Source organism: Poecilia latipinna, unplaced genomic scaffold, assembly GCF_001443285.1.
Source record: "Poecilia latipinna isolate Pla-1442-1.1 unplaced genomic scaffold, P_latipinna-1.0 Scaffold442, whole genome shotgun sequence".
Lineage (NCBI taxonomy): Eukaryota > Metazoa > Chordata > Actinopteri > Cyprinodontiformes > Poeciliidae > Poecilia > Poecilia latipinna.
In genome coordinates this window covers 112,218-135,368 of record NW_015113058.1, presented here as the reverse complement: position 1 = coordinate 135,368, position 23,151 = coordinate 112,218, and the positions used below count along the sequence as shown (strand labels likewise).

The 23,151-nt window shown below is 35.9% G+C and overlaps 3 protein-coding genes across 6 annotated transcripts in view; 2 read left to right on the top strand and 1 right to left on the bottom strand.

Annotated features, from left to right (window-relative positions):
* Positions 1-2,167: 2,167 nt before the first annotated feature.
* mlf2 (myeloid leukemia factor 2) lies at positions 2,168-10,152 on the bottom strand. The gene is made up of 8 exons (XM_015038450.1): positions 9,827-10,152; positions 8,076-8,187; positions 7,944-7,979; positions 6,910-6,963; positions 6,685-6,813; positions 4,498-4,657; positions 3,344-3,553; positions 2,168-2,629 (listed from the first exon to the last, which is right to left on the bottom strand). The coding sequence occupies exons 1-7, from the start codon at positions 9,868-9,870 to the stop codon at positions 3,348-3,350; spliced, it is 741 nt and encodes a 246-aa protein (XP_014893936.1). The 5' UTR covers positions 9,871-10,152; the 3' UTR covers positions 2,168-2,629; positions 3,344-3,347.
* Positions 8,943-15,796, top strand: LOC106951125 (cell division control protein 42 homolog). 4 transcript variants are annotated; one of them, XM_015038452.1, is made up of 6 exons: positions 8,943-9,713; positions 12,939-13,043; positions 13,130-13,202; positions 13,279-13,388; positions 14,111-14,308; positions 15,036-15,796. In XM_015038452.1, exons 2-6 carry the CDS (start codon positions 12,939-12,941, stop codon positions 15,123-15,125), a joined length of 576 nt encoding a protein of 191 aa, XP_014893938.1. In that variant the 5' UTR covers positions 8,943-9,713; the 3' UTR covers positions 15,126-15,796. The 4 variants fall into 4 exon arrangements, with proteins under 4 accessions (XP_014893938.1, XP_014893937.1, XP_014893939.1 ...); XM_015038451.1 differs by lacking the exon at positions 8,943-9,713 and adding an exon at positions 10,612-11,821; XM_015038453.1 differs by lacking the exon at positions 8,943-9,713 and having other exon boundaries at positions 12,180-13,043; positions 15,036-15,166; positions 15,258-15,796.
* A 2,364-nt stretch (positions 15,797-18,160) lies between these two features.
* Positions 18,161-23,151, top strand: part of LOC106951123 (cell division control protein 42 homolog) — a 9,936-nt gene continuing 4,945 nt past the window's right edge. The window contains exons 1-4 of the mRNA XM_015038449.1: positions 18,161-18,267; positions 20,872-20,976; positions 21,104-21,176; positions 21,264-21,373. Of these exons, the coding sequence (XP_014893935.1) occupies positions 20,872-20,976; positions 21,104-21,176; positions 21,264-21,373 (288 nt within the window). The 5' untranslated portion in view covers positions 18,161-18,267. The remainder of the gene's footprint in view (positions 18,268-20,871; positions 20,977-21,103; positions 21,177-21,263; positions 21,374-23,151) is intronic.

The following is a 23,151-nucleotide window of genomic DNA, read 5'->3' as shown; positions in this document are numbered from 1 at the left end:
AAAAAAACCTTTTTTTTTTTAAAAAAAACCTTTTTTTTCCCGGGAAAATTCCTTCTTTTAAAAAAAAAAAAAAAAAAAAAAAAAAGAACAAGTCTTGTTGCTGTCAAGTCCAGAAACGACTCCATCCTACTGCAGGTACAAATTTATAAAGAAAAGGAAACAAACACATCTGCTGTCTGGATGACAGGCAGCAGACATCACAACAAAACAAACCCTGTAAGACAGATCTGTGCACAAAGTGGGTCATGTTGTCAGAGAACATCGAAGACGAAACCACATGGATGAAAGGAGACAAGGAGACAGGTAGACGGGTAACAGGAGCTGCAGCTGCTGGAAGGAGCATTTAAAAATAGCCACAGAGGTAATTAAAGACACAGAGCGCACAGCAGGAGGGAGGAAGAGGAAGGGATGGGCGATTTGTCTGAAAACCTGTTTGCAACATTGTGTCCAGATTCATGCTTTGGAGGACTGTTGTCACGTCATAACAAAATCTAACATATTTTATGAGAATTTTATGAGATTATCCAATACATTTCAGGAGTTTTGAAAACAAAAATCTGAAAAGTGTGGCATGCATTTATATTCAGATCCCCAGAAGCCACATGACGTAACGCCTCACATTTGAGGACCATTGCATGTTTGGTCATATCACAGCTAAATTCAGCATGTTTTGGGGGATTTTAAGTGATCTACCAATACAGGATGCAGCATTTCATGAAAACAAATTCTGAGAAGTGCGGCAAACATTTGTACCAAGAACTCTGGATGATGTGCATCCACAGTGCTGCTGCACGATTTGTTACATCACAAAGCAATTCTGCATATTTTGTGAGAATTTGATGTGATCAACCAACACAAAAAGTTAAGTTTTGAAAATGAAAATCTGAAATGTGTGGCATGCATTTATCTTTCGATCCCCAGAAGCCACATGACCTGAACTCTCACGTTTGGAGGAATGTTGAACGTTTGGGCAAGTTACAGCAAAATTCAACACATCTTGGGTGATTTTAAGTTATAGACCAACACAAAGTAGAGCATTTCAAAACAAATTCTGAAAAGTGTGGCATGCATTTATACTCTAACCCAGGGGTCCCCAAACTTTTTCCTGCGAGGGCCACATGGCTGTTCCTTTCTGTGGTTGGGGGCCGGTCTTAGTTTTTGTAGAAAGAAACCTTAGAAAATTCTTGTCGAAAGGGGTCGGGGGGTGCGGGGGCGACGACACATTCGCGCTTTTAGATAGATTTTTACCCAGAATGCAATGGAACAAACCGTGAGTGAAACGGTGACTGGGACTGACTTTGAGGGAAAGTTAGTTTCACATCTGCTCAAGAGCCCCCCTGGTGGTTGAAGAAAAATGCACATATAAACCGGGAAATACAATATATGGAAAAAAAAAAAAACACTGAATGCTCTCTGGTATGAGGCGGGCCAGATCCGGCATTGTTCAGGGGGCCGGACTAAATGACGTGGCGGGCCGGATCTGGCCCGCGGGCCGTAGTTTGGGGACCCCTGCTCTAACTCTTTCCCCCCAATCCCACTAACAAAAACAGTGCAAACAGATAAAAAAAAAAAGTACAACTATGTATAATTTTAGTACAAATAAGAGTTGTGGGAAGGCCTCAGAGGTTTGATTGAGGGCTGTGGTGAAGAGATGTAGCAGTGTCATGCTGTGAGTTTTAATTGAACTAAACAGAGAAAATCTAAGAAAAAAGGAAAAAAGAAAGGGCACGAGGAAGATTTTCATATTAGAAATACACCGTCAGAACTTAAAATGTTTAAATCAAGGTACATTTGTGTGCTAGAATGGTCTAGTCAAAGTCCAAACCTAAATCCAATTGAGAATCTGTACCAAGGCTTGAAGACAAACATTACAATCCGATACGTCAGAGTTTTAAATATTTGCAGCAAAAATACTTGGTGCTGTGATTTCGTAGACAGATGGTTCTGCAATGGTTCGACTCAATGGGTTCAAATAGATGATAAACTTTTGATATCTTTAATTTTCTGCTTTAGATTATTTTCTTTCCACTTCTTAATTACACCTGGACCTGTGAGAGTCGATCACCATGGACAACATAATGCAACAAAACAAGTTCAAACAAACACAAGCGCCACCTGATTCACACATGTAAGATTTACAAACCCAAAACATCACAAGAGACATTTATTAATTATCTAACAATGTTTAATGAACTTTTATTTAGTTAGATTAATTAGGTAACAGTATACAATTCAGTTCACAGACACACTAGTGCCCTCACAAACATAAAATGGACTGTACAGCAGAATTACTGGATGCTGCAGCAGCGAACTGCAGCGGGTAAAGACATGTCAAGTTTTGAGAATGAGTATATATTTATATATAAAGTGAGTGGATTTTCACCCATGTTTGCACAGAGGCATCTGTATAGCTCTATGTAACAGTACAGAAGTTGATCTGTAAATGTAGCCATCGAGAGTGTGTTATATTTTGTTGATCGTGTGTGTGTGTATAATATGTTGCACATGTTTAGACAGTCCAGTCATATCAAACATTAATGACGGGCAGCTCCGTCTTCGGCGTGTTTCACAGCATCGGGGGAAGCGCTCCCTCAGTTCCTTCCATCTGCTTCCTTGAAAAATGGGACACCTGCAGAGACGGAGATCACATCAGAACGGTCAGACGAGGTTCCCACTTCAAAATCCATCCTTTTTCCAGACTTGAAGCGACACAAAGCATTGTTGTTGTTTTTTTGTTTTTTTTACACAAAATATGCCCTTCAAAAAATATACAGATCGTCTTAATATATAATGTGATTAATTATGCATGCCACAGCAATCATAGCCCCATCTCTCTAAGCTGCACACAGTAGCTGCATTTAATCATATTTTCCAATGTATTGATATTTACTGAATAAATGAACAGAATGGAGGAAATTGTAAAACTTAATCTCAACAATTACAGTTTTTTAAATCATTAATTGGAATGTACAATAAATAACGATAAATCAAAATTCTGCATCATAATGAATTACAAACAATATGATAAATGCGGCATTACTGTAACACAGAGTGTGAAAACTCTGGTGGGACTGTAAACACTCTTCGAAGGTCAAACAGCGATCGTTTCCCATCAGCATAGAGACTTCTGCTACTGCTTGAAAATTCAAAGATTTCCTACTGCGCATCTTTGAGTATGAAATAAGTAACAGCTGCTTCATGAGTCTGTTCCTGAGTTTTTCCTTTAACAGTTAAAACTTACAAACTGTCGGCTCCTGAACCCGGAACAACAACCAAACGAACCATAAACAAGAACGCAGAGCGCTAGCCGAACGAACTCCTAGCCCGGGCAGGTCGACCTCACCTTCTCACCAGTCGTAACGCGGACGGGTGTGATGCTGACGATGTCGGGGAGACTCGTGTCGATGGGGGGGTGTTGAGCTGGAAGGGGCAGGAAGGGCCAGCTGCTGCCCTCCTCCGCGCGGGTCCTGACCGTACTCCAGCCCACGGGCGTGTGGGGGAACGTACCGTCCCGCCTCCCTCCTCCACTCCTCATCAAACGCTGCTGCATCACCTGACGACAAACAGGTTTGAAATGTTACTGGAGTTTATCAATGCTTATGTACACGTATCAGGGTTTGTACAGTTTACTCACAGCAAAATTCAAGCATTTTTAAGGTAACTTAGCTCACACTAAGTGAGATAAAAACAATGAAATGAACTAAAAAAGAGTTTTCAATTCACTATTTGTCTTGTGATGGCATTTTACATTCTAGAGCAGGAGAAATGAAAACTAAAATATAACGGCTCTTACACACCCTATGCAGATCCAAGAACAAAACACTAATTTAACAAAAAGATTATGTTTTTTAAAGTGAAAAAATACAAGCCAACATTTATTTAAATTATCACACGCAGTCATTAAGCCATCAGGAATAATAAATATTCATTACATTGAATCATGTTAAGATAAATTACCTTACTGCTTAAATTAAATACTTACACATAGAAATGACAAAAAAATCTCTAAGAAATGTAAGTTTTCTGGCATGTAGCAAATAGAAATAATTTTTATATTTGTGTCTGATCTGAAGCATGAAAAGTTTAGTCTGAGTTAACTCAAATGTTTAAAGAGACAGAAAAATGTCTGTCTTTTTAATAATAAAAATAATAATAATAGTAACTATTTGTAAATCGCTGAACGGTTACAAGGATATAAAAGACAAAATGAAACAGTGCACATTAAAAGCAGATAAAACACCAAGAAGGCAATAAAATCTTTTATTATGAAAATATTTGGTTTTAAATGCAATCAATGTTTTCCGAATTTGGCCTTTTAATCAAATGTTGGATTGCACTCTCACACAAAACGGTGCAGTTTGAATATCAAGCACTTTCTAGGACTTTATACAGAAATCAAGCACTTTCAAGGATTTCAAGCACACGTATGAACTCTGAGCACACCAAGGAGCCAAAGAGAAGCTCGTTTTACAAAATATAATCAGCACTCGTACTCACTCTCATCAAGGTTGATGAAGTCTTGCCGTTCCTCTCGATCGCCAGTGCGCCTGTTTCGTGAGCGCTCCATTATGTGCGCTCGCTCCCCGATGTGGTGGCCGATGGCGAGGCGCTCCAGGCCGCTCTCGCTGTCCCTCATCGACTGCCGTGTCTCACGGATCTGAGAGGAAAGACGGCAAGAAATGCAGTTCACAAAACAATCCAATGACCAGAACTTAGAGCTGGGCAATAAGGAAAATAATAAGAGTGCATATCAAATTAGAAGATTAAAAGAAAAAAGTGACCTAACCCACATATATTAATTCAGTTTTTTAGTTGCGACACCATTTGGGTTATTTCTCATTTTTTTCCATTATTTTTTGTTGTTGTTATTCTCTTATGTAATCTGGTTATTTGCTACTTTGAAGATCGATACCTCCATTAGTCTATAATGTTTGTTTCGTATCTATTCAAACTCAATAATACTTTATTGATCCCAACGGGAAATTAAATGTAACAAAAGAAGCATTTTTAATATATAGAAGATTTTCACTGAACTCTGATCCAGAACCACACGGCATTCTGGGAGATGTAGGCAGAGGAAAGACTTTGATCCACTCAGCCTCTCACAGAGAGCTAAGCAAGGTTGGTGGAATCAACCAACTCCCTCACTCACTCACTCTTTGGTTGCCTAGTAACTAACTCACTCTTTGGTTGCCTAGTAACTCACTCACTCTTTGGTTGCCTAGTAACTCACTCACTCTTTGGCTACCTAGCAACAACATGTTGAGTAACTGGCGCAGCAGCAGTTTAAGGTTTTGCCACCGTGTCTCATAACTGCTTAAAACTAAACAAAATCAACGATGTGGAGAGAAAACTGTGGCTAAAACAGGAAAAGTCACACCACCAGTTTGCAGAGGTGGGTGGAGTACAGAAAAATAGTATTCAAGTAAAAGTAGCACTACTTCAAAATATTTTTAATGAAGTGAAAGTAAAAAGCATTTGGTAAGAAGTCTACTCAAGCACTGAGTAACTGATCAAATTATCACTCATTTGATATTTCAAAAATACATAATCATCCATCCATTATCTTTACACCCTTGTCCCTCAGTGGGGTCGGGAGGGGTGCTGGTGCCTATCTCCAGCTAACGTTCCGGGCGAGAGGCGGGTTCACCCTGGACAGGTCGCCAGTCTGTTGCAGGGCAACACAGAGACAAACAACCATGCATACACACACTCACACCTAGGGGCAATTTGGAGAGGCCAATTAACCTTACAATCATGTTTTTGGACTGTGGGAGGAAACCGGAGTACCCGGAGAAAACCCACGCATGCACAGGGAGAACATGCAAACTCCATGCAGAAAGACCGGGGCCGGGAATCGAACCCAGAACCTTCTTGCTGCAAGGCAACAGCTCTACCAACTGCCCCACTGTGCAGCCCAATACATAATCAGATGAACCAAAATATAATGTTCTGTGGAAGTTTTGGTATTTTAAGGAGCAAAATGACAATAATTCATGTACATAGCAAAAAAACAACAACAACAAAATCAGGCAAAAGAAAGTTCTTCCAAATTAGTTTATTTCAATAAAAGAAGTTATGAAGCTTTACCAAAAACTGCAGGTGTGCTTCTTTGTCTGGTGACTTTTTGGTTAAAATATGTTTGTTTTTTATAGAGAATCGAGAAAATTAACTCAAGTAAGATTAGCAATACTTCATAATAAAATTACTCAAGTAAAATTAAAAACTAAAGCGTAGCATAAAATACTCCTAAAAGTAAATTTTTTTTTAAAGAAAATTACTCAAGTAAATGTAATTTAGTACATGTAACTAGTTACTACCTAACTCTGCCTGTATGGCAGTACTTCAGATATTTAAAACAAAAAACCAATCAATTATTGACATCTACTGATATGAATCACTTATGGCGATATGTTTTTGCAGCCATGTCATCCTGCCCTACCTGAACTCTGACCAAACCAGAACTCAAATGTTTGTATAACCGAGATTTATGCTGCTCGTGATTTATCCCCCGCCTGTACAGCTGGCGGTTTTTCAAGAGTTACTAAGGCCAGAAGAATTTGTTCATGCTTGGATAAACACACGGTTACGGCCCGACGCTCAGACAGGTGTAAATCAGGCCTTCTTACGCGGTAATATAACGCCGGCCTTGGAAAACAGCTAAAAATGTTAATATATTCCTACCCCTCCGGGGCCTGTTCTTGTTTGACTCGTCTGTTGATAAACTTTGGGAGCTCCAGGGTCTGTGGACGAATACGAGATCACTGTTGAGGAGGAAAATGTTTGACAGTTTGGCGATCCGGACATTCTTTCCTGTGAGAAGAAGACAAAACAAAACGAAAAAGCTGAAGTAAAACCTGAACAGTTTTGTCTTCACAGCTGAGGTTAATGGTTGACAGAGCTGCTTACCATGTTCCCCATCATTTCTCCCATCATGCCAAACATATCCATGAACCCGCCTCCCTGCAAACATGGAGGAAAGCTTTAAGATGTGCAGTTCCTTTAATACAGGGGTTCTTGATTTATTTGAAACAAGAAAACAAGCAATCAGTAGGACAGAGAAAACATGTGAATGCATAACCAAGAACAAAATGATTAGCTTAGCACTGCCTTTTCTGTAGGAAGAAGTGAACATGTATTGAATCCGACCGCTTATAATAATTTAATGTAATATGTTACATACCGGCCCTCAAATTATCAAAAATTTGGAAGTAAAACCATGTAATAACATTCATGCGTCTGTTCAATGTACTGTGATAAAAAGCCAACAAATAAATTATATTTCAGAGACAAAATGGTTGCAAGCCAACTCTCATAACAGGACAAGAAAATCTATGGATATATAATAATAATGACAAGTGCAAACAATAACCGGACATACAGCATCAGAGTAGTTACCAACTCCTTCCAATGCACACCTATAAACTCTTTTTAATCTGTGTTATATAACAATAAATAAAAAAAACAGAGAAAAAAACTGACAATAATAATATATTATTAAACTTGGAGTTTTAGTAAGAAATTTATGATGTTTTTAGGATTATCTAAATGTAAATTACACAAAAGCTTAGTGACAAATTCAATCTAACTTATGCAACAGTTAAAGCAAGTTCAATATTACTCATTGTTGAGTCAGAATTCATTGTTGTTACACAACTTTACCACGTAATGAGAGTTTTTGGTGATTTGTTTCGGCTTGCTAAAGAACTCTTTGTTTCCAAGCCAGAAAACAATTTAACATTAGCAAGGAAGTGGCAAAAACTTAGTTGCATTAATTGAATTGAAATTACAAAGAGATTTGTTTAAAGTCTCTAAACATATCACAAATATGTGAATAATTTTATTTTAACACAGAATGTACCTACTTTTACCTAAGCTTTTTGTGATAGCAGAAATAAAATAGATGAGCATTTTTGAGAAAAGTAAATAAATCATTTACCCACCATTCCCATCATGCCAAAGGGAGCCAGTGGACCCGCCTAAAACACAAATCTCATGTTAAAAACAAAGAAAATAAAACAAAAACACTAATTTGGGGAGTGAACAGATAATATATTGCAGCAGCAGCCTGTTACCTGTCTGCGTGCCACACGGTGTGGCTGAATCTGGGGGGTGAGAGCGAACGGATCCATGGCGAAGGGTCCAAACATCGTCCTCATCTGCTGCCTGTGGGCAGCAAACGGATCCCTGGAAGAAAATGGTTCAGAAAGTTTAGCTGCGTGAACTGGATTTAAAACAGGTCAAATTAACACAAGATAGAAAAAGAGTGAAACCCAGTAATATTTTCAGGTGTTTCCAAGCTCTTATTTCACAACTGTCTCAGTTTTGGCACCTTGAGTCACATGACTATGGTGATGTACAGAGAGGTTCATGTATATAACAACAAAGATGTACAAAAGCACATGGCCATACATATAATGGTCATACTTTCCATATTGAGACTTTTAAATAAATAAATTTGAAAATATGACTAAATGTATGCAGTTTAGTGACACAAGTCACATTTCTTTATGCAACTTGTGTAAAAACTAAATAAGGTGTTTTTCAAGAACAGCATCAGTTTGTGGGACTATTATTTTTTTAAAGCTAGTAAAAATTAAGTCAACTTCGACAATAATCTTCATGAAATTGTCTTTAGTCAGAGGCTTCTGCAAATTTGCTGTAATACAGACGGCTATACCGTCTATAATAACTCTGAAGAATTTGCAGGGTTTCCCCAAGAGTTTTATAAGCCTGGCGGGCCACCAGGCTTTACTTCTGGCCCCACCAGACTAATAATTGCATATTTATTTAAGTCTTTTTAAAATGTTTGCATTTTTAATACTTTATAGTTGGTGTTCAGGTATTAATCTTCCAATAACACATAATTATCAAGTGATATTTTCAAATTTCCTGTCAACTTTAAACATTTTTTAACTGAAAAACATGACGGGCCGCTGGATGAATGACTGCCCTTCCATGCAACCACCAGGCTTAGCAAGTTTTCTGGGGGAAACCTTGTAATGAGTTAAAAACCACACTTCATTTCCTTTTGGGATCAATAAAGTATTTTTGAAATTTAATTGACTGCCGTGGCATTCAGACACACCCATATCTAAAGTAACCTAAAAAAGTAGTTCGTTATCGACACGTATCACAATTGTGCCACAAAATATTGCAATTAAACTTTAGGTCCATTATGACGAGAGTCTTTTTATGTCTACTATGTATTGCTAAATGTGTGCTCAAGTGCAAACCTACATAAAATAGTTCTTGCATTTTCTTGTTCTTCCGATTTACCAGCCATTAAAAATACTTGTTCTACTACTTCCCCAAAACAGAGCCAACATTTTGATCAGATTCAAGATTTTAAAACTAATTATAAATCAAATAAAGGTTTTCAGAAATAATCATGTTTATTTATTTATCTAAAGAAAGAAAATACAAATTTTTTATACATTTAGTCGAACAGAGTGACGTGCTGATGTAAATATGCAGGGTCAGAAATTACCAGAAAAGACCAGAAATGTGCTGCTGTTAGCTCATAAATAGCTAAGACGAAACAACAGGAAATGTGGTGTTGATCGGTTTTTGCTATAGCAGGTCTTTTAACACATTACTTTCGGGAACTGATAGTTCTCGTGTATTTATTTAATTATTTTTTTCGCTTTATTGTCTATCCAATATGGTGGACCGCTACAGGCCCCCACCACAGCTGGCTACAATAACGAAAGGTAGGCTACCTTCAACAGGGCGCTGTGAAAACGCAACCTCACCGCACCGGCACTGCACAACAACAACAAAAATAACACAGTTCAGACCAAATGCAGAAAAAGTCAATGCTTACATCATGAAGGGATCATCTTCGGCGTCATTCAAGAAGCGAAACATGCTAAGCGGTTTAACTCAGCTGGCTGATGCTAGCCAGCTAACTTGAGTTAAAGAGATGTAGAGAAAGAGTGACAGTCTCACTTTCAGGTCGGGCTGAAATGTTGGACTTTTAGCCCGGCAGCTTCCCGGAGAAAACGACACAGCAGCTGTATCTCTTTCTCAACGAGATTTCTAGCTGAAACTGTCACTAGACTGTAAATTCCAGAAACCTGGAGCAAACATTGAAAACGGAAGTCCGTCCCGTAACAAAGGAAAACACCGCTGCTAACAAGCTAGCATCGAAGCTAACGAAGGTGACTTCCTTTGCTTTTCAAAATACACCATTTCCGAATAAACTTTTCACAATAATTATTCATTATTCAGACAAGTTTGTTATATATTGTAGAAAAAGATCGTATATGCGCTATAAAAAACTAATTTACTCAAACTAGAAGCTCGTTTCAGTTTGTTGTTTACATATTGCTAGTCCATAACAATAAAGCTATGTCAATGCACTAAACAGAAAATACTAATTTAAATGCAAAATAAGAATTACAGTTTACCCTCAGTTCCATACAATTACACCTGAATATGACAACTTCAGATTTACGTCTGTAGTTGGCATGTTAAAAAACGTATTAAAGTGTTTTATTGGTCTGATGTAATATTTCTATTTTTAAATGTTTTCATTTGCTCTAAGCACAAAATTATCAGAATTAACAGAAATAAAGGCTTGACAACATGTGTATGTAATTAGTCTATTTAACGTATTTCACTTAATTAACTGAGTTACTGAAATAAACTTCAATAATATTAAAATTTACTGACTGGGTCTGAGAATGGAAACAGGATGTTCTTTTCTTATGAAAGCAAATTATATCTTGTTAGCAAGGGGAAAGTAGCTAACTTTAGGATTTTAAAGTTAGCTACAAAAAAGATGAAAAGAAAAACAAACTTGAATGGAGACAGAAGTTTTATCCAAAGTGAAAACATGGATTAATTTTCAGCATTACTGCCATGTTAACAAGATGTAAGAGGAGTGAGTGTAAAAATACATTCATACTTCTACCCACTCCTTTGAACATGCAGATATACTTTACTGTTCCTTTGTGTGTTTTTCTGTTGTTTTACATTTGTTTTAGTTGTAAATAACGTTTATTCTTTTCTTACACTACCCTCAATAAAGTCCGTTTTGTAGTGGGACAATGGAGGAGATCTGGCTGATGTTTCATGAAGCTTCAGACGGTGTTGGAGAGGCGTTGAGCTGCAGCTGCTCTCTGTAAATGTTGCATGATGACCCAGACACTACAACTTAACAAAGGATAACTTCTTTCTTTTGGATCAAGCTGCATGCTCCCCTTACCTAAAACACACTGAAAATGTTTTGAGAAAATTGGCAGAGAAGAATTACAACAAAGTTTGTCAAAACTCTTGATCAGTTGATGAACAGTCCTAGTTTAAAGCGCCGTCTCTGCTTTCTCTCTCGTTCATGTTGTTTTTAATTTTTCCTTTTTCATCTTTGTAATGAATATAAGTGTTTGCTCTTGTACAGATTAATTCAGTTCTTTGTTGATAAATCAGGAATTAAATTAACCCCATATTTGGCAGCTGAGTTCAGTTTTCTCTAACCACACTCCATGCGATGGTCTGGGTCTGATTTGTTGCTTCAGGACCTTCATAATTTGCTCTAATTGATGAATAGATGAATTCTACCCAAAGCAGAAGAAATCAGTAAATACTTTATGCATTGCATAAATTCACAGCTACTAAACTGAATCAGTAAATTACAATTTTATTACTGGAAAACAAACACCTCCTCCTGCAGGATATGAGACATGGAGTGTTCGTTTCTTTTATGATGTGCAGCTACGCCACGGATAACGTAAGATAATATTTTCCATAAACTAGAGCACAAAGTTCAAGCCTTCAGTGGGAAAGTAGCCTGTGTCTGACTCGTCAAGGAAAAACTACAGTAAGTAAAGCTGAAAAGAACTGCTGGTTACAAAATTATTATATTCTGGAACATTATGAAGTTTTCAGAGATTAAATGCTTATTTATATAAGAAATTATTACCAAAATCCTGTAAATATTGATATGATTATAGATGAAAGGTCAAAGTCTTCCTAAATCATGTACTAAGATCATAGCCTATCCTCTACAAAAATAAACAGAAATAGTCTTCACATGTCATTCTTTGTAATGAATCCATATGAATTAATTTTTTTTAATTAAATAATTGAATTTTTTATTTATTTTGGATGTAAAGAAAATCATAATGTAACAGAACTTTTTAAAAAATCAATTTAAAAAAAAAGAGATCCAAAGAGGCTCCAAGGTTGATTTTAATTTGCTTAGAGACGAGAGCTACTTTTAAATTAAACTGTTAATTCTGCTTCATACTGAAGTTTAAAATGTCTATGTCATGATATGTGCAGAAATCGGACCAGAATGCAGACAGAAGTCTGCAGTAGCCTCATGACTGTAATGTTTAACAGAGAGGAGCATGAATAACTTACAGAAACCCAGATGATACAGAACAGAAAGGAACCAACAAGGTAACAGAGAACTGACGGGTCTTTATACAGAAGGTCTAATCAAGAAATGAGGAACAGCTGGAGGGAAAGAGCAGGCAGAGGAGAAAATAGAGAACAGCTGGGAAGAGGAGCAGGCTGACAAAGATGAAAAGGAGGAAAATGACAAAACAGAATCTAAGAAGAAGAAGAAAGAAGCACCAATCTAAGGAAACAAAGAAAGAATAAATTAACTGAGATGGGAAATAATCTGAACTGGAAAAGTCTAAATAAATAACCAAATCTTAAATGAAAACAAATTACGGCTAAGACAGAATGCTAACATTTTTTTTCTTTTCATCCAGCATTAATTTAACCTGCAGTCACAAGAGATTAACTTTCCAAAATGTTTTCCAGATTTTATCAAAGTTGCATTTGAATGGTCTCAGAAGCACACAAGACGATTTATTTTAGTTTATTGCAGCATGAAGATGTTTTTAACCGTTTTGGTTGGAATATTGACGCGTTTACGTCTGTTTTTGCTCGAGCACATTCATATTCTGTTTGTTTTCTCATAGATGCCGGTAGTGAAATGTGTAGCGGTGGGAGACAGTGAAGCTGAAAAAACGGCCTTATTGATCGCCTACACAAGAGGCTGCAATCCTTCAGAATATGTGCCAACAGTAAGCAATGTGTTGTAAAATTAATTTATTATTTAGTTAGCGATATAAAATGTGATTTTCTATTTTGTTTTTGTTTGTGCTCTAAGGTTTTTACCGACTATGCAGTCACAGTAATGATTGATGGACAGCCCTATACTCTTGGCCTGTTTGACACAGCAGGTAATTGTCCTTAAAAGTTTTTTTGTTTCAGTTTTATACATCTCTTTGTAAAATTATCTCTTGTTGATGCTTTCAGGTCAGAATGACTATGACAGACTGCGACCATTAAGTTACCCGAAAACAGACGTGTTTCTTGTGTGCTTCTCCGTTGTTCACCCAACATCTGTTGAAAGCGTCAAAACAAAGGTCGCTGTCTTTTGAACACTGAATGTTGTTAATGTTTAGTTTTGTTGTTGCTGATTCAAAATGTTTCCAGAAGTCTAAAATTATTCATACCACTGGCGAAGTTGAATCTTTTAATTTTAGATGTGCACCAAAAATGTACCACCAACTTACCATCTTATATTTGATGTAAATGAGTATGTCTGAAGGTGTTGAGGGTTTCATGAAACAAAAATTTAATTGTTGATTCACTACCCCTGATGTGAACAAACATCTTTTAATCTCCATGGTAACCATTCAGCTGTGCAAAATGCCAGCTTCTTTGTTGAATGAAAAGTAACTTAATTTAAATCTGGCAAAGCCATTTTTAATTTAATCTAACCCCACAAAGACTTTAAAATAAAGTGAACAGAATCCCATTTTTTACTTTAAATTTCACATTTCAGAATTATATTTTCAACATATCTGCTTAAATTGTAAGCACAGGTGAAAGAATCTTTATTTTGGTATATTTTGCCCCGTTTTTTTCTTATTGACAATTCAAATAAAAATACATTATTAATCTCAGAGGGAATTTAAATTAAAAAGGATCTTCAGACCAGTGTTTGCAATTAAGAGGAAGAAGTTTATTTCCTCCAATTAGATAAATAATGAGGTGGTGATTAGCAGCAACAAGAGGTTGATGCCTTCATTTTGCAGTGATTACTCCAACATTGTCTTGCATTATTTATTTTTTTTGTTTCTAGTGGGTTCCTGAGATTTCTCACCACTGTCCTGGCACACCGTTCCTGTTAGTGGGCACACAGACACACCTGCGAGGCGACAGCCACACAGTCCAGGAGCTGGTGAAGACCAAACATTGCCCCGTCTCCCCCCAGGATGGAGAGAAGCTGGCCAGAGCGCTCAGAGCGGTCAAATATGTGGAGTGCTCCATGATCACACAGGTACAGAGAATAATTTTTACAGCAACAAATCCTGTTTTCATGGAAAAAGAATAAGGGCACAAAAAAAAAAAAAATCCCAGATGAATTCTGACATTTTTTTTTTCAGAATTTTGACTTTTCTCCAGAATTCTGAGTCTAATCTCATTCTGAGTCTAATCTCAGAATTCTGACTTTAATGTCAGAAATCCGACTTCTCAAAATTCTGACTTTTCTTCTCAGAATTCTGACATTTTTTTCCAGAGTTTTGACTTTTCTCCAAGATTCTTTTTTTTTCTTCTTCAAAATGTTGACTTTTCTCATAATTCTGAGTTTAATCTCAGAATTCAGATTTTAATTTAAGAAATCTCTTTTCTTCAGAATTTTGACTTTCAAAATGTGGCTTTCTTCAAAATTCTGAGTCTAATCTCAAAATTTAGATTTTAAGAATTCTGACTTCTGAGAGTTTTGACTTTTGTCTCACAATTCTGATTTTAAACTCAGAATTCAGATTTTAACTTTATAAATCTGACTTTCCCTCAAATTTCAGACTTTTTTTTTGTCAGAATTCTGATTTTTTTCAAAACTTTGATTTTTTTTCAGAATTTTGTCTTTTTTCTTTTTTCTGACATCAAAAATAAGAAGTTTTTTTTTTTTTTTTTAAATGGCCCTATTCCTCTTCTGTACTTTTTCAATGGATCACAAACACATTTTGTTCTTCTTTTTGTTGTTTTTCTTGCTCTTTGAAAAGGAAAGCGTTAAGACGGTTTTTGACGAGGCCTTACTGGCAGCCCTGGAGGTCCCTAAAGTCAAAAAGAAGAGGTTGTGTGTTGCTATCTGAAGCAAGGCCAGCAGTATGAGATGTAATGCTGCACACATTTGGTGGGACTTCTGAACTGGAGGAAGTTATGAAATCAAACTTCCCAACTGGGATGTGATAAATGTGCACCTTAGCTGCTGTTTCTGTTTGCAGAAACGCCTGTGACGAACTTTAATCCAAATGTGCCTGATTGACATGTGACGTTGTAAACTTGATCACATCAGTGTTTTCTTTCTGGAGAAAAAAAAAAAACAGAAGACAGAAGAAGAAGGTTTCTATTTGATATTTTTATTACAGCCACTACTTTTGAATAAATTACTTCATATGAGTTAATATTTATTCAGTTTGAATGTAGGGTTATGAGTGTGACAGTTTGGGTTTCATCTGTTGGTTTTTGTTTTTTTTCACCCTTTGTCTCATGTGTCACCGCCTTCTTTTATTTTTATGGTGGTTGGAAAACAACTTAAGGTGCATTACTGCTGTCTCTGTGTCACCTCCTTCCTCTGTAATTATTTCCAGCTGTTCCTTAATTACCCCGGTGTGTATACATGTTCTCACCTGTGTTATTGTTCCCTGTTGGATTGTTACATCAACCTCTGCTCTGCCCTTTTGTGTCGCCAGCGGCTACTGCAAGTCTTTTAGGCATTATTAAATTACTTTTCTTTAATAAAGGATATTGTGAATAAGTTAAACATTGGAAGCTCCTTATATCACACCCTGATCAGTTAATTAACTCAAAACACCTGCAAAGGTTTCCAGAGCCTCTAAATTAGGGGTGTCCAAAGTGAGGTCCAGGGGCCATTTAAGGCCCTGAAGATGATTTTGCACAGCCCTCAATTGCAACCTTGTTTGCTGTTTTTTTTTTATTTTATTTAATTTAATAGCAAATGGGACTACAAATATCCAATGACTTTTACTAAAAGATTTGGGTATGTCCATTTATTAAACTTGAAGAGCGAGTCATCCTTTTCAGACAAAAAATAGACAAATATTTTCAACCTGAAGAATTTGACATTGTTTGCTGTTTTTTGTTTTGTTTTCTTCAAACTTGAGACTTTGTTTCAGCTCTAAAATGATTTACTGATCCCTTTTCCACACAAACTAGAGCATGTTGCACAACATATTCAGTTTATTTAATTGTTGAGCAGATAAAAATTTAATGAATAAAATTGTTTCTATAATTGTAATTTAAAATATGACACCATGGCAAAAGGTTTGGACAACACTGCTCTAAATGGATCAGTAGGCTACACAATTGTAGTGAGGACAAATTAGAAGTTTGTCCTCTCTACAATTGTATACCTATAATTCAGGTATAATTAGAGTAAAGGTGCACACTTGTATGGGTCATCCACTTAAAAAAAAAAAAAAATTGGTAACACTTTATTTGAAGGGGGTTGAATAAGACTGTCATGACACTTTGATAAACATGACATAACACCTGTCATGAACATGAATAAGCCTTCATGAATATTTGTGACTGTTGTCATAAAGCGTCATTCAGTAAATTATGACACTGTTAATACGAAGTTGACATTATTCAAAATGTCTTTATGACAACTTGACATTAAGAAATCATTACTGTTTAAACTTTACCTTTAATAATATAAAGATACCTAATTTTTAAAGTGCAATCATTAATTCTTTTATAACAAATTTATATCAGTAATGATTTCTTGGTTAATGTCAAGTTGTCATAACAAAGACATTTTGAATAATATCAACTTTGTATTAAAAGTGTCATAATTTACCAAATGACACTTTATGACAACAGTCATAAATATTCATGAAGGCTTATTCATGTTCATGACAGGTGTTATGTCATGTTAATGAAAGTGTCATGACAGTCTTATTCACCCCCCCCTTCAAATAAAGTGTTACCAAAAATTCTGCTCTCTAAGAATTATATTTTACTTGGATTTGAAAAATGATGCATTAAATGTGGGAAAAATAGGAAACTATATTATGCTTTTATTTTTGTTTTTGTAAGCACCTTTTGTAAATATGAAAATGACTCTTTAGGCCTTTCTGTTCGAGAAAGTGCTTTTTTTTGTTCTGAAACCTAAAAATTAAGTTTTTCTTATTTTAAAGTAAATTAAAAATACAAACTCTAACGAGTGAATTCCATGTTGAAACACCTCCTCCTGCTGGACACCAAGGGAGGTGTTTCTGCTCTTGTGTGATGCGAGGCTGCGTCATAACAGGAGTAATAAATGTTTGTTTACAGTCCGGATTGCGCACAAAGTTCGAGCCTTAAACCCAGGTGTCACCTGCCGGAAACGAAAAGGTGAGTACATCTGGAAAAAATGTGACAGGACGTTTTATAGGTCCAAACACCAATCAACCGAGTAATGTAAAGACTGAAGTTATTTTTGGATCAAATAAAGTGGTTACATCTAATATTACTAAAATATGTAATAAAATAATCAATGAAGAAATGTGGAAATTGTGCACACAGAACATTTTTAAAGGACTGAAAAAGTACCGTTTGCATGCATGAAGTTAAAAAAAAAGTAAATATGACGCTAAGAAAAGACGAAATGTGGTTATTTCCTCATTTAAAATAGGAAAGACACGTAATGAAGCATATAATGCGAAATGCTATGGTGGTGGTGGGGGGGGGGCGGGGGGAGGCCAAGCTTAAAAGTTTTGAAAGAATTAATAAAATCACATTTTGAATGTGGTTGTAACTTAAAATGTAAAAATGTTTAGATTACTCTCAGATAGTGTATTCTGATGTTTTAGTTAGCTTTTATCTGTTCTAATGTTTCTGAGTGAAACGATGACTGTGATGACTGGGGAAATGTCCTATAACCACGCAGGTAAATGTCTGAAAAGACTTTCAGCTGCTATATTTCAAGTCAAGATAATGACTGAGACAGAAACTTAAAGAACAACATAAAAAAAGCAATAAATAAAAATCACTAAGCACTACACAGGTAAACACAAGACTCCACTAGAAGGAAAAATATTTATATACGCACTCGTACATAAATTATTAAAACGTTTTCATTTGTACATTGTAATACACTTCATGTCCAGCAGGAGGCAGTATGTCAGTTCCTCTAAAGAACTAAATCTTGTGTGGTTTGCGGCTGCGCAGAAAATAGTTCTACCCTCAAACCCGGATGAAACCAACGCCTAACTTGTCGGTAGAAAAACGGTAAGCTGAACAAAAAATAAAGAGTTAAAAATAGATTGTTTATTGGTTGCCGCAGTCTGGGATGTATGAATAGACAACTCCCAGAAATATAAAGTATTTACGGAGATGAATCGTGTGTACATTAGTGAAGCAGTTTTTGAGTTTGTTAAAGTTTCCTGTATGTTAGCTTTACCTTGTGTTCTTATTAATTATAATACTTCTGTCACCTTGGGTAAGCTATTGTCACCTCTGTTTTTGTTAACTATGTTTTTTTTTTTCATTAGTAGGTTTGTTTTATGGTTTAGTGGAAGAAAGATACTAACAATTATATTTTAAATCTAATTATTGTAATTTTCAGTCACTGTAAAGCCATAATCAGCTTTATCAGCCATAGCTGGTCGGTTTTATGTTTTTTTTGTTTTGTTTGTTTTTATACGATATGACTTCTAAATATCGCCTGTTTAGGCTTCACGTTTTAGTTGGTTTCTGATCTCGGAGCTTTGCTCATTTAGCGGAAGTGTTTGCAGTATCCGCTTCTAAATCACATTCAGCTAATAAGCAGTCTTTCTACAGTCTCCCCCCATTTTTTTTTTTTTTTTTACATCTTTGGTATGCAGCATATGCGGAAGCCGCTCTCTGACATTAGTAGAGTTTGTTCCCACATGCATTAACAAGTCTAGTCAGGGTGATTAGACTTATTTTCTTACTTTTACTGATTGAAGACGTTTATAATTTACTTAAGTCAAATACTGATAAAAGGCATAAATATTGAACTGTCACAAGAAAATGTATTGGAAGTATTACGGTAGAAAGAAGTACACCATTTATACTTTAGGGTTTTATGTTTTTCGCAGGGTTATGTTATTCAAAAGGGATATTAAATTTAGAAAAATCGCTGTAGTGATTTCTTTGATCTTAAGTTTTACACAGAGGTGTGTGCAGAGCACCCCAACATCGTCGGCGTATTTTTACTCAAGTAAAAGTAAAAAGTAGTCATGCAAGTAATGACTCCAGAATGATTGAAAAAGTATTTGCTAATACTGAGTATCTGATTTTAACGACTGTTTTTATAATTTACAATGATCTGATCATTATAGAATTTTGTAATTTTACAGACTAAAATGGAAAAAATAATACAAAATAAGTACACATTTTAATGATTGAAATAAATTCTAAGATAAGTAAATGTGAAACGAGAAACTAAAAGAGAAATGTCAAAGGAAATGTGTCTAAGTTAGATCACAAGCTCACAGTGACGCATAATTTTGAGTTATTTCACCTGACTTAAATGTGTGGGTATAGTTTGGAAAAGAAAAAATGAGGAAGCCCTTCGGGTCCGTCTGCTTCCACACAGAACCGCCACAAACAGGAGTTGATTCTTGTGGTTTAGACTGCCGACAATTTTTGGGTTTCTGGTCTGGATTCTAACAGATTCGTCTGTCTTTCAGCTAGACGAGTTTTATTTCTTACATAAACATGCGGAAAGCTCTGCTCTTTCTTCTTGATTTAACATCAATACAGCGTAGACCTGATCTGGAGATTAGTTTTTGAAATAACTGATTATTAATCCTTTTCCATATAGCTGATTATTTCTGTCTGGTCTGTCACAATGAAGTGTTTTTCAAATGATCTGATCAAAAGAGTGAAATGTGTGCAAAGAGTTTATTTCCTGAGCGTTCCTGTCATTACATAGTTTTATACTTGGAGGTTCAGATACTCGCATGACTGCTGGAAAAACTTACTGTCTGGAAAAGGTATAAAATTGTGAAACAAACAATTGTAAGTGCCTTGCTGTAATTATTCACACTCCTTAGGAGTGGCGCCACGACGATGCTCTTTTTACCACTAGTTGATTAGTTAGTGGAGGAAATTACGCTTAGTATTTTGTTTTAGAAAAAAATGTTCCACCACTAACGATTTATTTCCTCCAGTTTGTTTTTGAGAACATCAGGTGTGTGTACAGGACGGAAACAATTTAAAAGTGTTTCTCAAAATGTGTAACAAGTGGATTTACGGAGATGGTTCTAAAAAACAAGAACCGTCGATTTAAATAAATCCTTAATTTATTTTTGTTTATTTAGAAGTTGTCACTTTTTATGGTTGAATGTAACCCTGTCACAATAAGCAATTTAGTAATTAATCGCATGATAAATTAAAATGAGCTGAACATTTTCATAGTTCTGAAGGGTAATTTTGCTTTTTACTGATGGTTTTGTTTGAATTGAAATCATTTTTTTTTCTGTAAAGAGCCTTGATACGGCGTTAAATTGGCGCTATATAGAAAAACTGAATTGAATTGTAAGTGGGTTTTATTTATTTTTATTTGTTTTGGTTTTTGTGTATTATTTTGGATATTTAAAATATATCCCAGTACCAGTGTTGAGTGTTAATTACAAAATTAAAATCTTTTGGTCTTTGGCAGGGTGAACAATATGAATACATCACTTGAAAATTGTCTCAAAACAACAACCTTATTGTTTATCACTAACTTTTTTGGGACAATAGTTGAATGTAAGTTGATGTGCTGCCTTCATATGAGGGCACGAATGCCATTGTTAAGCTTATTAAAACAGAAATCCGTCATGAAGCGTCTTGCTGACTTGTTGCTCTTCTGTTTCATTGCAGATGCAGACTATAAAATGTGTAGTTGTAGGGGACGGTGCAGTCGGAAAAACCTGCTTGTTGATTTCCTACACAACCAACAAGTTTCCCTCAGAATATGTGCCCACAGTAAGACATTTTAACAATGACTCATCCTGTAAACACAGCTTTAGAGCGCCTCTTCATGTATGTTTTAAACTCATTAACCTCTGGTCCTGCAGTGGGATTTCTCAACCTGCTCTGTTTTCTTTCTAAGGTTTTTGATAATTATGCAGTGACGGTGATGATTGGGGGGGAGCCCTACACGCTGGGCCTCTTTGATACAGCAGGTAATTATCTCTGGAAAGTTTGGCTTCTGTAAGTTTTCTTTGGCTCAAACTAAAATAAGTCTTGTTTGTTGTTTTTGATGCTCTCAGGTCAGGAGGATTACGACAGGCTGCGTCCTCTCAGCTACCCACAAACAGACGTTTTCCTCGTATGTTTCTCAGTCGTCTCCCCGTCGTCATTTGAAAACGTCAAAGAAAAGGTCGGTGTTAGAGCGTAAAATGGTAATTAAGACAAAATCTGGTTGAACCCATTATCCAGCTGAGGAAATTCAAAGACAATATGTTAAACCATAAAAACAAGAAACAGGATTGTGTGGTTTGTTCACAGCCATGTTTTATCACCTCTCCTTATTACTGTAAGTAGGGAGGAACTGAGCAGACCAGCTGCTGAAATGTGTAAACTGGAGGGTTTTGGTTATTACGCAGTTTCAAGCGGTCTTTTTATTGTTGTCGCTATTTTTCTCACAGCAAGCTGGATGTTATTTATAGGCTAACCAGTTACTGTTGTAAATGTTGCAGAAAGTGCAGTGTCATTGTGTTGCTGAAATTAGAAGTGCTATGTTTTCTTATATAGAAGACCTACTGTAAGTATGGGATTCCTGGGAACATCAGCCAGAAAGAAAAATCTTCCATAAATTCATGGAAATGTTTTGTATTTGTACTATAAAACTGGCTCATAGCGACTGAAAACTGTGGAAATGTGAGAGATTTACACATTGAAGGTGTGTAGAAACCTTATATTTACCCATTTTCTAGCCTCTCAAAGTGCCTTGAAAGTACAAGTTACTGACCCACATTCAAAAAAGCAGATCACTGTCTTGCTCATTTACACTCTGACTCTTGTTGGTGGTGGAAGTAAACCCATAACCTCTGATTAGAAACAGCTACACTTGCTAAAGAGCTAAATATGCCACAGCCTGTGCTGGAGTTGAGTTTTCACAATTAACCCTGTTGGTCTACAGCAGCGGTCTCAAACTCATTTTGGGCCAAATCAAGATCGTGAATGCTCTTAAAGGGCCGTTTGTGCCAGATGGTTCGATAAAACCTGTTCACAAACTGTTAAAATATCAGTTCATTCTTAAAATTAAATAATAATATTGAACATCTTTCTAGGATTTTCTGATTCTTTTGGGGATTTTTTGCAATAAAAATCGAAGTGTTTGTGGTAGCAATTTGGAAATATTTGCGGAATTTATTTATAATAAATTCGGCTTTTTATTACTTGCTTTTTAGATTATGGACTATAATCTGACATGAGTATAGTCACATTTTCTAAAATCTTACCTCTACTATATTTTTGGAGGGGGGTATCTCAATAGTTTTTGCAGTTGCGAGTGTGTTTAAGCTAGAGCTGCACAACATATTGAATATTGTTTAAAACGGCAACTTCCTGAATCCAGTATTTACTGGGATATTATGTTTCAAGTGTCAGCTATTCACACTCTGTAAATAGAGAACACATTTTACCACTTTGGATGGATTTTTAAGTGCCATAAATGTCCAGAATGATGCATATCTGTAGTGGTAGAAATGCTAAAATCGCTGACAGAAAAGACCATTGTGTTCTGATAAACAAGACTGAAAAATGCCCTGCTTCAAGCTTATTGTACATCCTTTATTTTATATTTCATTTTTGTGTTTATATGCGTACTTTCCACTTGGCAGCCACTTTACTGCTGATGCACTTCAATTTTCCCACTGAGGACAAAATAAATTATTATTCTATTCATGTTTCTATATAAAAATGCATTTTATAAACATTTTATGATCTCAAAGAGGCTAATAGCCATGGCTGTAGTTTCTGTAGTTGAAGGACACAATTGCTATAAAAACAATTACATTTAATTAGCTTAAACAACTGTTTGTTTATAACTATTATTATTCTTTCTTGTTACTATTGTTTTTTTTATTTTTACTGTTGTTTTGGATGAATTTGCCTTCAAATTCACAATCCTACTATTTTCAAATATATATATAT